The sequence below is a fragment of the Trachypithecus francoisi genome, unplaced genomic scaffold (assembly GCF_009764315.1).
Source record: "Trachypithecus francoisi isolate TF-2019V2 unplaced genomic scaffold, Tfra_2.0 Lachesis_group1, whole genome shotgun sequence".
Taxonomy (NCBI): Eukaryota; Metazoa; Chordata; class Mammalia; order Primates; family Cercopithecidae; genus Trachypithecus; species Trachypithecus francoisi.
In genome coordinates, this window is record NW_022681454.1 from 102,512,334 (window position 1) to 102,532,877 (window position 20,544).

Sequence of the window (20,544 nt, forward strand, 5' to 3'; positions counted from 1 at the left end):
GAACTCCCAACAGATTATGGCTATTGTTTTTGGATACTAGGGTGGGTAGAGAAAGACCACCAGATGGGGGCAGGGATAGGTGTGTCTGAGCTCCAACTCTCCTTGGGTGAAACTTGCTCTAGCTGCTGTGGTGGATGGGGATGTGGTTCCAAGGCCAATGAAATTATATTCCCAGGGGGATTATGGCTGCCTCTGCTGAGTCATCCAGGTCACCAGGGAAGGGGGAAAGCCAGCAGTCCCAGGCCTTGCCCCTCTCCCATGCAGCCTGCAGTCCTAAAGTCCAGACTCACTCCCACAGTGCCCCTGCAACAGCACTGAGTCTATTTCCAGGCAGCTGGTGACCAGGGCTGAGAACTTGCCCCAGACCATGAGTCTCCCCATTGAAAAAGCAAGCAGACTCACAGTTTTTGGACATTTCAGGGAGCCTGCAGTAGTGATCCAGTTCCTTCAAAAGATCTGTGAATTTTCTTAGCTTTCTTGGTATGTTTTGTAGTACTTCCTGGAGCAAAAGTTCAAGATGTGAGTCTCCACATGCTGCTCTGTTCATCTGAGCAGGAGCTGCAAGCTAGTTCTGCCTCTTACCTACCATCTTAATCCAATTCCTACTCCATATTAGGTTTCAGCAAAAGGGTCTCCCCAACCACCCCCAGCAGACCCAGGCATGCTTTCTGCATTCTTGCTGCACTTTGACTCACCTTCTGTGGCTGTTCTTGAGTTCTTCAAAGACATTGCTGGCATCGTCTCCATTTTCCCTTCATTTCCTAGCTCATTCCTGGCATGTAGATACCATGAATAAAGAAAGTTACCTCTACTAGCCAAGAAATGCATCTCACTTGCCAGTTTCACCATGGCTTGCATTTCAATGGCAGGAGAATTTAGAAGCACTTCAGTATAGGATTGTGGTGTCTTATTAAAAATATTAGCTGCCCCTTTTACTGAGTCTTTCCTCTATGCCAGGCACTTTGCTAAGTGCTTTGCAAATATTATCACATTTATCTTCATTATAACTATGTAAAGCAGACATAATTATTAAACCCAGTTTACAGATACGGAAACTGAGGCTCAGCAAGGTTAAATTAAATGCTCCAGGTCACACAAGCAGGAAGAGAAAAGCCAAAGTTCCCATCTAATTACTCCAGAGCACACTCTCTTCTACTGCACGTGGGATTAGAACAACTTATTGGGGCAAAATATGCAGTCTCTCCTCTTCCAACCATAACAAATGGATTTAAATATATCAAAAAGTATTCTTAGGGAAGCAATGTTTCTATATGATCAAAAAGTTGTCAGTGCTTTTTCTTAAAAAATGAATATGGTAAGGAAACACAATTAACCCGCTGAATTTGAACTCAAATTTTATTTAGACTGAGTGTAATAAGAGACACGCTTAAGGTAGTTTTCTTTTTTTTTTTTTTGAGATGGAGTCTCGCTCTGTCGCCCAGGCTGGAGTGCGGTGGCCGGATCTCAGCTCACTGCAAGCTCCGCCTCCCGGGTTTATGCCATTCTCCCACCTCAGCCTCCCGAGGAGTAGCTGGGACTACAGGCGCCCGCCACCTTGCCCGGCTAGTTTTTTGTATTTTTTAGTAGAGACGAGGTTTCACCATGTTCGCCAGGATGGTCTCGATCTCCTGACCTCGTGATCCACCCATCTCGGCCTCCCAAAGTGCTGGGATTATAGGCTTGAGCCACCGCGCCCGGCCTTAAGGTAAAAATTAAAAGTCCTAATAAAAATCTTATTCCAAGAAATTGTTTCTTTTTCTTTTTTTAGATTATTCAGTTAGGTTACTTCTAGAACAGAAGCAGTGCTATGCTGTTGTGAAGTAAAAAATCTTTTTTACTTGAGCCCATGAATTGTTAGTTAAAATACCTATTGCTAACATCAATAATTAAGTAGCAGAGGAAAGATTTATCATGGTACTTTTGTGCTCAATGATGCCAGAATTATGTACTAATCCTGTGTCAAGATAAAATTCCCCGCTGAGATGCCTAGGAAGACATGCCGTCACCACCTGCAACAGCATTAACTCACTGTGCTTTTAGGAAATTGACGCATGTTAAGGACAAAAGTCATTTTTAGACAGAGCAAGAGAACATTTGGCAACAGGCAGAAGCTAAAAGGGAATTTCAGCTTGTGGCTCCATACAATTGACTCAAATAGGATATTTGAACATAAAGAAGTCAGGACTAGTTGGAAGCTTATCCCGACAGAATTGCATAGCTCCTCACAGTTGTAAACTATTTTTGTAAAGGTTTAGTGGGGTAGCAGCAGCAGCTGGTTACTGCAGTGTCTTTCTTCCATCAGGCAAATGCCTGATGGCTCTCAGGATGCCTGGCAAATAACCCTGGCAAAAAGGTACCATTTCCCCCAAATTCAGCAAAGAATTGTATAAATTCCACAGTGCCCAGCTCATTGCTATTAGCACTCCCAGCCCTCATTTTTGGATTAGTTTCTGAAAGGAAAGGCCCTCTTTCCTTCCTCTCTGGTTCTTCCTCACGATTACTGCAATCCTTAGCACTTTTTGTGGTTTGACTGGTTAATTCCCATGTAATGGGTGGAAAAAGACCTGAAGCATGGAAAAGTTACAAGATTAACGGTGTTTGTACGGTGAACCAATACTACGGTGAAAAGTTCTCCTTTGGTAGGTTAATAATAAAAAGCATAAAAATAGCTACCTCCATTTTTATGTGCTCTAGTTGCCACATACTGTTTGCCTTATAACCATTTCCTTCTTTACTCCTCATACCAAGTCTGCAAAGCAGGCTTTAATCGAGCTCATTTAACAGATTAAAGAGATAAAACAAAACAAAAACTGAGGCTGAAGGAGACAACAACTTGCCCAAGGTCACACATTCAGTAAGCGGCAAAGTGTCTGAGTCCAAAGCATGAAAGTTCCCTATCTTGTGAAGTGATATTCCATTAAGGACAGCCTTTGTTCACAAGGAGGTTCCAGGTTTAGCTTTTGCTAAGCACACAGTACATTTGTAGCCTGTGTCACACAGTTATGTTATTGTTCTGTTTTCTAATTCCCTGTATGTGCTAACCCTTATAACAGGGACAATGTGCTATTTCTTTAAGCATCCATTGCATATCCTAGGTTGCAGACATATATCTGGTACTTAATCATTGTTGATTGATGCTTTTTATATTGTAAACAGTGTTTCTCTTCCTTCACCCAATAAACGCTGATTAAAGCCCACTTTTGTGCTGACAGTGTAGTACTTTCTATGGGAAATAGTAAAATGAAGATTCTACCCATCTTGCCCTCAAAGAAATCTAGAAAGTGGGGAACATCATGTATATGGGGAAGAGGAACCTTGCTCACACTTTTCCTCTTCCCCTTCCTTGCATCTCCCCACAAAAAGAGGCAGCTATAAACTGATTGGTCTGGTTCCAGAACACTTGTTTGGCCACACTTGCTGATGGGCAGGGTAATTATTTAACTTTTAAGAGGTTCTGTCTTTCTTCTTTTCCAGTGCATGTGGTACAATTTGTAAATTGAACTAATGTCTCTTTAGTTACCTGGTCATCTTTTTGTGATGTTCTTATCTTTTTATCCACATACTCAAAGCTTACTGGGCTTTTGTTTTAGTTCTCATACCATGTGATAAACTAGAAAATGAGATCTAATATTTAGATCTGGCTTGGTGCAGACACAATGCAATGCTATGGAGGCCCTGAGTATAATCTGTGGGTTTTAATCCAGGGTTATGAAAGCTCTAAATTGGGGAGAAGTGGTCACTAGCCCAGCCAGTAGTACTTTGTTTTCCACTTGCTATTATCCCTGATGTGTAAATTTCACTTGGGAATTTGGTGGAGAAGAGGATGACTGGCAAGGATTTTGAGGTCCCTGGCCTTAATGCCATAAAATACCACTAAAACTTTACTACCTGACCTAACCTAGGAGCTACATCACAGAGACAGGACAAAGTGTTATCAAGGCTCAATCCACATGCTATAGGACTCCAGGAAAGCTCACTATTGACTTGAGGGCCTTGGGCGAATGTATGTACTTTTTAGGTTTCTTTTCTCAATACAGATTCAAACAATGGACTTGTTACGTAAAGAACACTGAGAGCTGAGCAATTCATGTAATAGGGTTGAGTGACTGCATGTTGTCAGCATTCAAAAAGAGACTGACAGACAATTTGGCTAAGCAAGGCCAATAACTCTGGCCATATCCGCCATGGGAAGACTTATCTATGTAGAATTCAACATCCATGGCACTCATTTATTAATGTCCTATTAGTCATAGTCCTTAAGGCCTATTAAATTCAAATAACTTCTTGGGTACCTGTTAGAGAATGTGATAAACTATGTAGTTTTGTACCCTGTAACAAGTCCAGACATATAATAGCTTTTTAACATATCAGGGTCACATTCAATAACACTTTAAACTTACACTCCAAACACAAGTACTTTGCTACTACCCTGATTCTTATTACTATATTTGTGTTTTGAAGTGATCCTACCCCTTTAAAATGAATCCCACTCTCTTTTTATAATGATTTCTGTGTATGTAATCAATTTGCTTCTTCCCTCTATGAGGATAAATGGCTGTGGATCTCACACAGTTGCTACTGAGTAGAATGACCTTCAGCAGGCAGAGATAAACAAGAGCTGCTTTTCATCTCCCAACCATTGATTTTCTGCAAGTCAAACCACAAAACTGCTTTGAAGTCCAGGAGAGAGCTGCAAGGGAAGAGGGAGATAAAACTGAAGGGAAGGGTGGATTTGAAACAAAGTTAATCTCTGCCACCTAGGTGTAGATAGTTATTGGCAAAACTGAACCTGCCAGGTTGTATTGAGAGAATTTAGATTATTGTAAAAAGTGTGTTTTAAACTGGTAAAACTGGGTTTGGAAAGGGTGGTATATAAAACAAAGTGAAGTCTGAAAGGGTCTTGCATAAAATTTATAAACTTAGCAGAAATAATTGCTTTAAATGGAATTAAATAGTATCAGGTGTGCAGTATATAATTTTAATACTGCTTGTGAAGTCTTCCATTTTGTTTATATTGCATAACAGGAAAGGTATATGGAAGGTAAGAGTAATTATTTGGTGTGTCAATATTGTTTCTCTAAAAACTACACAATAGATCGAGTTTGGTTTGATGGTTTTACAGAACAGTTATGACTTTTATAAAAAATTATACACATATTTGAACAATGCTTTCCATTGACAAAATACTTTTCTATGAGCTTCAGCATAAACCTAGGAGACAGGCTCGATAAATGCTACTACCTCTTTTATATATGAGGAACCAGAGCCTGAGGGAACCCATGTGAACTGCCCAGAGAGACACTGAAAAAAACAGTGGAGGGGCCAGTAGTAGAGAATCCAAGTTCTCTGATAATTGGTCTCCTTTTCTTCCTGCAGGCTCCCTGTAATTTGAGGTTTAGGGGAGAGGAAAACTTGAACCCTGCCTTCCCCCTCTTCTTCCTGAAATGTGTTGTTTTTGTCAGGGTGGTCTTTTTCAATGTACTCTTAACATGATACTGTTGGGATCCTAGAACATATTTATTATTCTTAAGATGTCTGGAGGTTAAATGCTGACACTGAAAATTTGGAGACCCTGCTTTGAAGACAGTCATTACTTTGACCACAGAGGAGGTTTGAGCTTCCTGAATAGTGCTGCATAAAGTAGGATTTACCATAATTCTGGGGGAGCTTAAGGAAACTTAGTGTTGTGAAATGAAAGATCGTTGAGAAAGTTTAACCATGAACACTAAACAAATGCCAGCCAACCTGAAACCTCAGCTCACAGCTCTTCCTCATTCCAGCCTTCCAGGATCTGGGTAAACAAAAAATACGCATGCCATTTGAGGGGAAAGTTGTCACTGGAGGAGCTGAGGTTTCACCTGCCCTTGAAATGGCTGAAGCACTCATGTGCTCTCAAGGAGCAATACAGTTATCATGACCTGGACCAAGAGGTGTCTGGTAGAGGTACATGTGTGGGATGACAACCTTTGGAGTTGTCAGTAGGTCCCTTTCACAATTTACTGTTTTCATTTGGTTATTTTTATACAACTAATTTGTATCAGATATTTAATTCAGTATTTTTTTCAGATCCTAAAAATCATTTAGTTTTAGCTGGTAAGTAATAAAGTATACATCCAATAATATACTCACATAAAAGTTCAATCAGGCTTTATAATAAATGCCTAACAGCATTTTAAAAGTGGTTCAGTTAATGTCCTGGGCAGGACAAGCTAATTAAAAGGGTTGCAATTACTTAATTGCAACAATTAATTTCCTTATTATTATAATTATTTGCACTAACAGAATTTGGCAGACAATAATTAACTTTAATATTAATTCTGATATTACTTCACTTAATCAAACAGGGCAATTTAAAATTCATTTCAGAATGCCATAGAGTTAGTGATTTATAGGGCAATTAATATAGTCAGCCTCCGCCTGAGCTATTATCATTTTATGGGATGGTTTCTTTACAAATATGTAACATCTTCCTTTATGTAAGTTATATAAGTTACCACTGACATTTTAAATAGTTATATTGCTGCATAGGATTCATGTTAAAATAACATGTCACTTAAATGAGTGTTAAGATTTTATCTATTAAAATCATCTCCTTTTTATTATTTCCTTCACTTAAACGTACATACACATGTGACTTACAAGTAAATGTATTTTGGGATATGGGCTTAAATGCCTCATCAGCACATGTCGTGTCGTGTGTTTTGTAAAATATTAGTAAAGCATTGGTCATGATAGAGGCTTCAATCTATTTTTGTTTTTTTAAAATAATTATAAGTATCTGTAGGTATATTTACTTTTGAAATATGAACTAGTCTAGTCCTTCTCTATTACCTGGGATGCTGTTAGACTTAATCTGTTGGGATTCATGTTAGTTAATTTTTTAAAAAGGGGGGTATATTTTAAAGTTTCTTAATTACCAGGAAAATACTCTTCCCATGCTTCTTTTTAGGTACCAAATCGTGGCAGAAATCAAAATGACTACCTGACAGTAGTTAATATGAAAAAAAAATCCTATTACAAACTAAACATAGGTAAACCATTATTTAGGAGGATTGTATAGTCACTGAGTTGTCGTAACCCAAAGTAGGGTTAAAAAATTTTTAATACCTATTACCTCTATCTGAGTAATTTGAGAAACAATTCAAACTAACCTCTTACCTCTGAGTCAATATTTGTGATATACATATATGTTTTGCTACAGAGGTAAATGGATAAATCCCTGGAAATGGCTTCTGCTTGTTTGTGCCAGTTGCTCAGGATAGGTCTTCATCAGAAGGCATCTCAGGAAGGCCTCTCCAGAGCACAGTCATACTAGGGCAGTGTGGGATGGGAGCTGATTCTGGGATTTTTGAAAATAGGAAACAAGTTCAGAGTAGGGAGTTAAAATGGTCACACTAGGCATTACATTTAGACAGATGTTTTATCCTGTCATCTTATACTGCCATATATAATTAATGACAATATAATATGTCCAGAGATTTAAAAAAATCCTCATTTATGTGAATCCTACTTATTCAACAATAATATGATTCCCTTCTTGGTTCCACATCACTTTGCAAACTACCGTTTGTGCCATCTGGCCTCAATCCAGTAGCTCTATTTCTCACATGCCTTTCAAATTCTTAATGACCTTATATGGAGTCTGTGGCTATGAATGCATGGTATATAGAATTATTAATGATCTTAAAGATAATTTTAGAAAATATATGCTATCTGGCAAATAATAAATTATCAGGATAGTTTACCTCAGAGCATAAAACTATATTTTAAAGTTAGCAAATGACTTAAATGACCTCTATTTCTTCTCTTTTGTCATTAATAGATCCAGAAACTAGCTATCCCCCACTCCCTCACCTTGACTTTCCACACATGACTAGGAAACTGATAAGAGGACCTTTCTTATTCTTCAAGCCTCGTCCCTGGCTAAGACATAGAAAACAAAGGTTAAAAGCCAACTTTGATCCTGTATATCAAGGACTGTACTGTAGACAGAGACAATGTGTCTCTCTACCAGGGATGTGTTTCTGAGGAAGGTTGTCTTGAAGGTGAAAGGTAACTTAACACATAGTAAGAGTTCCTGAAAACAGTGATTCTCCCCTCAGAGTAGAATGCTCAAATTCATTATTTTTTTGAAAGTGTAAAGAGGGTGAGGAGGTGAGAGTGCCATCCTCTAAGGGCTGATATTAAGTGGTGTTTCCAAGTAAGTGTCAGTAGTCAGTTTAATTGATATTTTCAGTGCTTCATTTTTGTACCCCACATATCATATCATACAGTGGCTGACCCAAAGTTGGTCTGCAATAAATACATAATGAACTGAAATTGTTGTCCTTTACTTGCTCTATCTGTATATGATGAGCAGAAAAATAGGCAAGGGGAATCAGAAAAGCAGAATTGCAATTTTGAATCTGCCTTTTACTAGCTATGAGATCTTTGCAAAATCTTTTCACTTTTCTTATTGTTTTGAACAATGACATTTGGATTGAATAATCTTTAACATTCCCTTTACTTTCATAATTTATAATTACAGAAAATATAATGACCCTAGGATGATTAAATCAATGATGCACTAGTAAATGTTATTGACTGGCTCTCAAAAATAAATAAAATTTTTTAAAAAGAGCCTGATTTGGAATATTTGCCTATTTCTATGGTGTAAATACCCCTTATGTGGCTGATTATAAGCTACTAATCTGAGATCACTGACCACGGAGTTGAGAAGAGTTGAGAACATTCAGCTCTTTCAAGCTACTGGAGCCAGTTCCAGAGCAATGCAGGACTGAGAATACTAAATCATTCTACTCTACAGGACTGAAAATATGCTAATATAATTGAGAAAAAATTAATAACAGAATAAGAATAGGTTTCCAGGTTAATGAGAAAATTAAGTCTCTTTTGCAAGGATTATCTTAGGTTTTAATGCTAGTGATCACATTAGTATAGTCTTTCAAAAAATGGTAGGCCATGTACTGTTTCTTAAGTCATATCCATATATAATGAGAGTAAAAGTTGAATCTTTTAGCATGGCAGGAAGCAATATTTAGAATCTGATCTAATGCTTTAAATGCATTTGTTATAGCTCCAGGATTAGTCATAGGCCAAGATAGAACAATGTTTTAACCCCCACCACCCAAGGGATTAGTATCTAGAAATGTTGGCAATACAGTGCTTTGGTACCAATTAGAACAGAACAGTATTTAGAACTGTTTATTAGAACAGATCAGTATTATTAGAATAGAGCAGTATTATTGAAATGCTGCAGACAATGCAAACTAAAAGGAATGCCCTCTGAAAGGAATGAGAAAGGATATTAAAGAATAACAACCTAAGAGGAGACATTAGGCCTGAAAGTCACAGTAGAAGCTATGCATATCACAGTCTATCTATAGAACACTGAATATGCCAAGATCCAAGTTTAGTTTTCATGTTACAAGCACCTATCATAAGGCATTAACAAGAAAATTACTCAGAAAAGATATAAATACATGTGACTTTATAAAATATGGCTAACTTTTAAAATAGCGATTTACAATGTGTACTGTTTCTAATATTGTATGAGATAAAACTGGATTACAAAACCTAAAGGTTGTGTGTGAGCAATTACATATCCTGTTTAATGTCAAGTGTCGGTTTAAGTTTGAAACTCTTCACCATTAGTTTTCCACATAATATTGAAGTTGGTAGCTGTGAAGAGTATTTGGTCTTGACATTGAACATCCAAACTAAAATCGATCATAAATATTACATTTTGCTTCTACTCTGATTTAATCAACATTTATCAAGAAAAATGCATTATTTGGTTAATAATAGCTGTATTTAGGGCCAGCATGTATAACAATGGGATTACTGGTTACAACTGATAGAATGAAATATCTGCCAATCCTGTCTATCTAGTCAAGTCAGCAGTCTTCTCTCCTTATAGTGGATTTTATTAAATGAGACTACTGAGTAAGATTTTTTTTTTTTGAGACGGAGTCTCACTCTGTCACCCAGGCTGGAGTGCAGTGGCGCGATCGCGGCTCACTGCAAGCTCCGCCTCCTGGGTTCATGCCTCAGCATCCCGAGTAGCTGGGATTACAGGTGCCCACCACCATGCCTGGCTAATTTTTTGTATTTTTAGTAGAGATGGGGTTTCATAGTGTTAGCCAGGATGGTCTCGATTTCCTGACCTCATGATCTGCTCGCCTCCGCCTCCCAAAGTGAGTAAGATTCTTTTGAGATGCTATGCAATCCTTTCGATACTAATTCCCAAAGGAGTATCTTTTGGTAACTATTTGGAGGAGGAAAGCACAGGAATCGAACAAACATCCGGCACCACTGTGTCCTCTAAAAGTTTTATATAATTCATTGTTTTCCTTTTAAAGTGCGCTAAAGCCTGTTCTAAATCAGGAACTTACCGCAGACTTTCCACTGAACAACTCCATCTGCCTATAATAGACTTTTATTTCTTCATCGAGAATAACCAGCCCAGTGACAATCTTCTCTGTAGCTTCCCTGATTTGGCGGGAAGTTATGTCTGGTCATTTCATGGAGCAGAGTTCCTTGACACTGTCACTTCATAAAGAGGTCTTACTTAGAACTCCCACCCAGAAGGTCCAAAGCTATGCCTTCTATTCCTATATGCATTCCAAAACCCGAGTTCCTAGAGCTTATATTGATACTAGATATCCCACGGGCCTAAAAGCTGTGCCTTTTAGCTCCTTTTCATTTCTGACATCAAGAAATTTCTTTCTTTCAGACTTGGTTAAGCATTAGTTATTTTTATTTTTATTTATTTTATTTTTTTTTGAGACGGAGTCTTGCTCTGCCACCCAGGCTGGAGTGCAGTGGCCGGATCTCAGCTCACTGCAAGCTCCGCCTCCCGGGTTTACACCATTCTCCTGCCTCAGCCTCCCGAGTAGCTGGGACTACAGGCGCCCGCCTCGTCGCCCGGCTAGTTTTTTGTATTTTTAAGTAGAGACAGGGTTTCACCGTATTAGCCAGGATGGTCTCGATCTCCTGACCTCGTGATCCGCCCGTCTCGGCCTCCCAAAGTGCTGGGATTACAGGCTTGAGCCACCGCGCCCGGCCAGCATTAGTTATTTTTATTTTTAATATGCTTTTTGAATCTACCATTTCTGTATTTTGAAGAGTATGCGACTAGCTTAAATTACCTTATTTTGAAGTTATCTGCTCCAACTTCTAGAATTACCAGATTTTAGAGCTGGATGGGACCTTAGAGATCCTTTTTTCACTCCATGAATTGAGATTTCAATTTATTTCTATACTATCAGGTACCAGATAAGTTTGGCAGTTGAAAAAACTACCACAGGTTATTTTTACTTTTCTCCCTTCAAATAGATTCTAAAATTGATAGAGATTCAATTTTATATTAATTGAGCATATCCAATGTGGTGGGTTGCTGAAGGTAGCAAGAGGTATAAATTATAGCTCCTGACCTTAAGGAGCTCATATTTTAATAGAGGCCTAAATATAAACAACAGTTGCAAAATGATGTAATAAATCTATTATTAGAAGTATGAATGGAATGCTTTGGTAGATTCCAGACTCTTAGTGCAGCATGGGGAAGCCAGAGAAGACTGGCGGAGGTACACTGTTGTTGCTAGATTATCAAGAGTTAATGTGTGCTTGTGTATGTGAGTGTGTGTGTGTGTGTATGTGTATCTGTGTGGGCTGGTGGTGGTAGTTATGGCATTCCAGGTAGTCCCAGAAACAGTGCTGATAGTAATCATGTAGGAATCAATAATTTATTAAAAGGGAGCTCAAGTAAATCCTGGGTTATAGATATTTAATCTAACAAATAGTTGTTGAGGTCAACTTTGTTGGTATCATCCACCATGAAATAACATGCCTTGTGTATAAACATGGCAGTGATAGTGTGCTCTTTCTTACTTTACTGTTGAGAATATTAAATATTGTAATTTTCATATTTAAAAAACTTCGATTTCTTGGAATAAGCCTAAATGTGTCAAGTTTTAAGAAAGATCAAATGCAAAATCATGACAGAGGGTTGTTACTATTATCTTTTTACATAGCTCTCCTCACAAGGTCTTCATCCTCTCCTACTACCTACCACCTTATTCAACTCAAATCACTGCCCCTCCATCCCTCTCTTCTCTCTCAGTAAGGCAACGTTAAGAGTCAGAATGATCATCAATGCTGCATTCTGATTATAAACTCAGATAAGCCATCAAAGATTGAAGGAAAAGAATAGAAATTGCCAGGACAGGAGGATTTAATATTTCTCTGAAGAGGACAGATGATGGCCCAAAAACAATGTTAGGGAAATCTTGGTAAATATTTGTTCTCATTATTTCTCCCATTTTTTTCTTTGTAAACTAGGTAAGGATCACAAATGATATAACTACGGTTATATTAGTGTCTTAGACATAGTAGGTATTCAAAACATATTTGGTGAATGACCAAATAAATTGAATAAAACAAACAAAACAGCATGGGTCCTGGGACAACTGGATACTCATATGCAAGAATGAACCTGGACCCCTCACTCCATATACAAAAATTTATTAAAGACCTTGGGAGGGGTTAATGTGGAATACCTGATCAGGTAGACAATTGCATACAATGAAAGTATTCTGGATAATAGTGATTGCACAACTTTGTGAATACACTAAAAACTACTGAATTGTACATTTTAAAAGGATGAATTTTATGGTAAGTAAAGTATATCTCAATTTAAAAAGTAGATGCAAAGAAAAACAACTAAAATAAACAATAGCAGCAACAACAAAACTATGGCCCAGAAAGCTGAATTGAGGCTCTTATTGAAATGTTCTGCCTAGGCAGTCTTAACACTGGAGTGGAATATTGTTATAGATGAATGAACACTTTTTAGTTAAAACAAAATTGAAGATAGTTAAAGGATATGCTATCTTTCAATAATTATAAGATGCATATTTTTTCAGGTTTCTGAAATGGGAACGTATCTTTTTTTTTTTTTTTTAGACGGAGTCTCACTCTGTTGCCCAGGCTGGAGTACAGTGGCCCTATCTCGGCTCACTGCAACCTCCACCTCTCGGGTTCAAGTGATTCTCCTGCCTCTCCTGAGTAGCTGGGATCACAGATGCGTGCCACTATGCCCGGCTGATTTTTATATTTTTAGTAGAGACAGAGTTTCCCCATGTTGGCCAAACTCCTGACCTCAGCCTCCCAGGGAATGTGTCTTTTAATTGACAATGTGTCACAATTCATTTGGCTTCATTTTTTTCTTTGTGGTACTTAAAATTGTGAGATGTCTTAGATTTAATGAAATATAATACTCATTTTAAAAACAATGTGGCAGAGGCAGAGGTTGCTAGCTGTACCTCAATATGTACTCTTCCTACACAGTAATAAGAATTTTTTAAGCTGGGGAAATGATCAACCACCCAAAGACTATACTTCTAGTTTTCCTTTAAGCTAGGTGTGGCCATGTACCTAAGTTCTGGCCAATGATATGTAAGCAGAGGTAGTGTGTGCAACTTCTGGTTTATGACCTTAATGGGAAGGAGCATGCTTTGCTTCTTTTCCTTCCTTTTTTTCTGTCTTTCCTCCCTCCTTCTTCCATTCCTTTTTTTCTCTTCATCCCCTCCCTCCTTCCCTCATTCTCTTCCTTCTAGATAGCAGATGTGATGGTAGAAGCTGAGGAGCCATTTTCATCCATGAGATGATGACACGTATTGAGGTTGGTAAAGCAATGAGAGAAGACAATGAGTTCTTAATGATCAGCAAACCAGTATACTAGCCCTAGACTGACTGTACAGAATTTCATGTGATAAAGAAACTAGAAAATTTGTTGAAGCCATTCTTCTTTGCTACAGGAACTGACCAAATAGTCTATCAAATATGAATGGTTTCTAAATGTCATTTTTCTGGGAGTAAATATTACTACTTTCTGCAATGGGATAAACTCTACTTCCTCTACACACACACACCCTTGTTTGGGTGAAATGAGTTACTAAATGTAGCATTTATTTATAAGGAATGCATTGTGAATAGTTTCTCAATTTTCATTATCATGGAAAGATGATGATTTCAGCCCACATTCAGTGTATGTTTCTAAATAATACAATCAACAGGACTGTCTGTTCAGTACAATGGAGGACAGCTTTTTCAGGGCAACTGGGATTTCTTGATAATGCTAAATCTGTCTCATCAGCTGAATTTCTTGGGCTTTATGTGGCAGTGTAGTAAAAATATATGATCACATTTCACTGTTAAGAAAAATTCTTTCAGCAAGTTTCTTGCGTGGATAGCTGAACATGTGGGTTATGAGGTTTTAAAAAATGTCTCGTGACAAACTTTATGGAAATGCAACAATCCAGACATCTAGTTTTGTCTGAGAGTGGCATGGATATGAAGAACTGTACTGTTGGTGCTGATGCCACGCTGACTTTTGGCAGTCACATTCTTGGTTCTTCATATTTGAGGAGATGGGACAGTGAGGAGGCCTGTTGGCTTGATTTTATTAATGCCACCATCTAGAATACAGATTCTTGGATATTTCATCTTCACAAGGTGAGCTGCAAACTGGAAAAAAAAAAAAGAGGCAAAATGTTTAGAGGATATATAGAAGATATCTCCAACCTCATGTTTTTCTCAGAATTTGAAAGACAACATTATTTTAATGTTATGATTGCTGTCACCACTGTATAATAAGTTATCAACTTGGTTATAAATTAAATTACTCTTTTATATGCTAACAATTTCTTTATCTTATAAATAAGATAAAATAAATGTCTCTTTTGTTCTCTTTTATGATTTTTTTGAATATGTGATAAATATACATGGTAAACAATTCAAATTCAGTAGAAAAGGGTATACAATGAGAAGTAAACTCATTCCACTTCTGTTCCCAGTCCTCCCTCTCCAGAGGTCATTAATGTTATTATTTTTAGGTATTCTTCCAGTAATAGTCAAAACAAGCTCAAATTTACGTTGAAAAAATTTTGATATTATAGTCCACTTCAATGTCCCACAGAGGGCCCATAAACCAGTTGTAACATGTTTTTGGAGCAATCACAACTAACATTTTGAGTTCACAAACCTGGAATGAATTTGAAGGACAGATCTAGGAAGCCTTCTAGATTCTAGCACAAGAGGACTTTGTAAAAGTTATCAAGACATATACATATCTGACTTAGCTCAAATCTACCTGTTCAGGATCATCGATTGTGTTTTCTCATTCTTTGCATTTCATGATAAAGCAGCCCTGAACTGCGTGTCAATCCCAATATAGCATACTGCTTTATGTTCAGACCTTTTCTTGGGCAGATTGTCCAATGTTAGGCACTTGCTCCATTTCCCACCAATTCCTGTCCCCTCTTTAGCTTCTCCTCAATAGTAACCCCCACACATAACCTCAAACCTGCCTAACTTCTATTCATTTTCCTGCTCAGGCACTTCCTTCTCTAGGAGCTAAGTTGCCATTAGGGTTCCTGCTTCTCAGCTCCTGAAGTTTCTTGTATGAATCTCAATCTTTGGCCTAACTCATTTATTTAAATTATCCATTTAAGAGCTTCCTTCTATTTTGTTTTCTTCCTGGTACCTGGCACATGGTAGGGGCTCAATATATGTTTGCTGGATTGAAGTAAACTATGCCAAATGATCATAAAACCCAGGGCAAAATTATGAAGTAAAGAAGTTTTTCTTTGGCTCTTTGGCTATTTTATCTCTGTTCCTTCTCTTTGGTAGTGTCCTGTTCCTCCTCACTGAGTATTTGTGTCCTCAAGTTCTCTTCAATTACTCTCTCTACTAAAACCTGATCTTAGATCCTTCAATAAAAAATGACTAAGCTGCTCACAGTGCTGTTGCTTCTTGGCGCTATTTGAAGCTTAATACTTAGTAAGGTCTCAAGGCAGCAATCTAAACTTTAGGGTTCAAAAGAATGGGCTGAGTGGTTTGGCCAGGACAAGTTCAAGGCCTTACTCCCAGAGATTCTGCCTTATTGATCTGGGGTTCAGGGATAGATAGTTTTAAATAAGCACCCGTAGATGATTCTAAAGCAGGTGGCCCATGGACAATTTTTTGAATAATACTGTCTTAAGCCAAAAGGATAAAGTTCTCGGTCAGTAGGTGGGATAAATAACGCTGGACTGGGATCTTCACAATCTCCAAAACAACTCACATAAATGGGTCTTAGTACTGCTGACCCTACTTATCTTCTCTGTGATTCTCTGCAGTGGCTCCACAGAGATTGAAACAGCTGTTCATATTTCACATCCTATCCTCTCTTAGAGCTACCAGATGGGAATCTTTGATAGCAACTAATGTTGAAGAGAAACAGTGCTCCTGTATTTCAAAAGGTGTCAAGTGAGCCGGTGTGAGCTGGTCTTCATCCTGTTCTTACTTCTCTTTGAACCCCAGTCCTTAAGAAAGCAAGCACCTGATTCATCTGCCCGAGTCATGTGCAGGCAGAACAGTCCCTGGAACCATATGATTACCGAAACATCTTGGCTGCATTCTCCTACATGCACAATTCAATTACCATTTAGGCCAGAATTCTAAGATAAACATAACATTACTGAAAAAGCCTTGTGGATAAGCAGTCTTAACTTTCAGTTCTTTCAAAACCCTGTGGAAATCAGAAAATGAGTAAGGAAGGACTGTACATTCAACTAATCTCCCTTAAACTATGCTGTAGAGCTGGAAAGAGTTCTGTTATTGTAACCAAGTCCCTAACAAATAGGCTGCTACTGAGCTGGAAAATGGTAAAGACAAAGCAGGCAGAACAGAGCACTTTGCAACAATCAGGTTGCTGCTGTGTGGGAGGTCTAAGAAGAGTAGAAATGGAGTGCAAGGAGATAGCAAATGTTTAGATGCCTTGAAAAGAAGCAGGCTGTGTTTAAGAAAAAGAGCAACTGTTGAGTTTTCACATAAGATTATGAGTTCTGCTCCTCTGATCCTCTGCTGTTTTCAATTATCCATGTTAAATACTGGCCCCTGGCAGTGAAACCATGACTGCATCTTTTCTACTGCTATGGGAACATTTCTTTGTTCAGTTATTTGGTCATTCATTTATCAAGCATTTCACTGAGCAACTACTAAGTAGGTACCAGGCACTGTTCCAGTTTTTGGAGTGCTTAGAGTTCAGTGGGGGAGATAGTAATAGACAATACGAAGTAGTATGGGTAGCATAAAAGCAGAAGTTGGCCGGGCGCAGTGGCTCAAGCCTATAATCCCAGCACTTTGGGAGGCTGAGACGGGCGGATCACGAGGTCAGGAGATCGAGACCATTCTGGCTAACACAGTGAAACCCCGTCTCTACTAAAAAATACAAAAAACTAGCTGGGTGAGGTGGCGGGAGCCTGTAGTCCCAGCTACTTGGGAGGCTGAGGCAGGAGAATGGTGTGAACCTGGGAGGCGGAGCTTGCAGTGAGCCGAGATTGCGCCACTGCACTCCAGCCTAGGCCACAGAGCGAGACTCTGTCTCAAAAAAAAAAAAAAAAAAAAAAAAAAAAAAGCAGAAGTTTAGGGATCTTAGCAGTCCAGAGTAATAAGCAGAGTTTCTGAATTTAACAGGGGCTAGGGAGCTGGTTTCTTTCATCTTTCCTTCTATTTCTCTTTCATTATTGACTTAAAGGGAATGAGAATCCAGATGTGATGGCCACAATTGCGATACTTATCAGACAGTATTCTTTGTGGCTGTAGCTTGATAGGTTAGGGAGGAAAGAAAAGGCTGTGGATGTGCTGGGGTAGATTTCCACAGTGTGAAAAAAGTCACATCATACATAGAGAAGATATACAGTGGGGCAGGGGAGAACCAGGCATCTAGGGTATAGGGTTTCTTCCACCTTTCATTTTTCATCTGGCTGGGCTTTTGACTGCATACTCCACAGAGTGCAGACTCCACCCAGAAATTACAAATCCAGACTTACTGAGCAACATCTTTGGTGGAGGTGGCAGGATATCATACTGAACCAGTGGTTATAAAGTCAGCAGAATCATCTGGGTGCTTTTACTAAACAGCAATGCCCAGGTTTGTTCCAGACTAGTAATAAGTAGAGTTTCTTGGGGTAGGGCTCTGACATCAGTTGTTATTAAAAGGGTCCCCCTTTCCCAGGTGATTCTAATGTGTAACTAGCATTGAGAGTCATTTAATCAGATAATGGGATTCATTTGCAGGTCAGGTTTGTCTGGGACCTCAAACTGCAATTCCTATAGGTATATGTGGAGAGCAAGTCACTTTGCACTAGAAAAGGCTGCTGTGTTTGTAGGACTGAAATTTGTGAGGGCCAAACTTTATCAGAAATAGTAGAATTTAATGTGAAACAGATTATTACAGATAAAAAGGGAGATTTCATAATGATAAAAAATTCAACTTGCTAAAAAGATAGGACAATTCTAAATTTGCAAGCATTCAATAACAAAGACTCAGAATATAAAAGTGTGATAGTACTGAATGGCAAAACAGACAAATCCACCATGATGGCAGGTGAAATACCTAGAAAACAACCAGTAAGATGCAATATTTGAACAATGCAATTAACAAATCTACATAAGGAACAGATACAGAACACTAATGCCCAATACCTTCAGAATAAAATTCTTGTTAAGTACACATGAAACATTTCTAAAATTGACCAATTCAAAAAAGCAACTCTCAGATTTTTAAAGGATTAAAATTATTCAGATTATGTTCTTTGATGACAGTAAAAATTATGCTGGAAATCAGTAACAAAAAGGTGACTAGAAAAATTTCTAACTCTTTCTAAATTAAGCAATGTGCCTCTAAATGTTATAGGTCAAAGAATTCACAATGAAAATTAGAAAATATCTTCAACTGATTAATAATGAAAATAACATAAAAACTCATGGGTCGCCACTAAGGCCCACTATAGGGCCACATCCCAGGTAGACAGAATGGAGTTCTTCAAACTGTACAACTAGCTGAGATCTATATAGCAACATCCGACATGAGGGGGCCAGATATAGTATCTGCTGGCACAGGATCTGGGGACTTCCAGACCTCATTTTTGTGGACAGCACTCCAAGTGGAGAGGGTCCAAAGCTTTTGTATTTTCACCATTCCTCTGGTTTTTAGGATCTGGTGCTGGAATTCATTTCTAGGGTGTGGTTAGGCACACCTTAATACAGCAGTGTCTGAATGTGGAAGGCTCTTGTGAGTGCCACTCTATCTTGTTTTCTCTTTTTATCTTGCATCTGAACTTGGATTAAGAGACCGGCATGTTTGCCTGGAGAAAGTTAAGTTGTGCTAGCAGCAGAATAAGTGAAGAAAAGGGATTTTTAAGCAGCCACAGAGTGGTGTGGGTGAACTAAGGCCAAAAAATTAAAAGCTGATGATAGGTAAGATTCATGAGGTATGTAGATCAGAATCACGTCTCTCATTGGGCTCTCTAGGACACAGGTTTGGGAAGAACTCATGGTAGCAGTAGGAAACTAAGAAAGCTTTGGGGTTCTGGAAGATTTAGGGAGGAACACATGGCAGGACAATTAGGTTACCTGATATGAGTCTGAAGCTGATACTGGAGACTGGACAATTGGCATGGACTAACTAAGACCCTGACAAAGCTCAAACAGAGAAGTCTTTTCTCTCTCCCATTTTATCTGTCCATTCCTTTCCCTCCAAATAATCCTACATTTGGGGTATGAAAATTTTACTTTTGGTGAGCATGGTACTGAATAAAGAAACTAGCAATTATCCTATAATAAGCAGCCGAAGTAATTTGCTTTTCTTTATCTTATAGATGTGAGGCAGATGCTATTAGTCTTATGCCTCCTCTTGACCCTCTGGAATGCTGAGAATATGGCACATATTCAATATTGCTGGCGCTGTGTGACCATGGCTAGGCTGATGCTTCACACAAATTAGGTACATATTTCTAAGAGCTTGGCTAGACAAGGCAGATAAGCAGCATATTTGAGATGAAACACAGAATATGGGGTGATTTCTCAATCTACAGTACAGTGTGGCCTTGGAATAAGTGAAGTGCTGTCTTGTTCCAATTACTTAAGAAATTTCTGAGCTGATTAACACAGTTCTTAATCAGTAGAACTGTCCATCTTAGTGATCTCAATGAGAAACATAGGAACTATGGCAGGGATTAGTAGGAAAGAGGTAGGAATGATCTCTCTTAACACTCCACTGATTTCTTCCCTTGATTATATAACCAAATATAATTTTGAATGTCACTTTTTGTTTCAGTCCTTATTGTGGTCCCCCATACTGAGATAAATATTTTGTGTCCTGCTAGTCTTCCATATTCAGATCTTTTTAATTCATTGAAGTTTATTTTCTTAATAGTATTATATAAGGTATAAAACTGGTTTTTATAGTAATAGTATCTAATAACAATTAGGCAGTGGTTGCTGTATTTTGTAATTTCACTCACAGAAATAAAACCAGCAGCAGAGCAAAGCCAGGAAGGTGAATGCACAGGTCAGTAATCATTTTATACCGTACCATAGGTACTTGTGACAAGGAAGGAGAAGAACAGGTAATTCCAGCATATTAGTGTGTCATATATGAGAAAATGCTAATTATGCATTTTTTAAAAGTGGGAGAGTCTAGAAGAATAGCCGTTACAT

The 20,544-nt window shown here is 38.3% G+C and overlaps 1 protein-coding gene across 2 annotated transcripts in view; it reads right to left on the reverse strand.

Annotated features, from left to right (window-relative positions):
- Positions 1 to 13,531: 13,531 nt before the first annotated feature.
- Positions 13,532 to 20,544, reverse strand: part of TBCK (TBC1 domain containing kinase) — a 261,067-nt gene continuing 254,054 nt past the window's right edge. The window contains exon 24 of one of the 2 annotated variants that reach the window (XM_033214930.1): positions 13,532 to 14,526. In XM_033214930.1, the coding sequence (XP_033070821.1) occupies positions 14,416 to 14,526 (111 nt within the window). In that variant the 3' untranslated portion in view covers positions 13,532 to 14,415. The remainder of the gene's footprint in view (positions 14,527 to 20,544) is intronic. The other variant, XM_033214929.1, reaches the window with a different exon arrangement.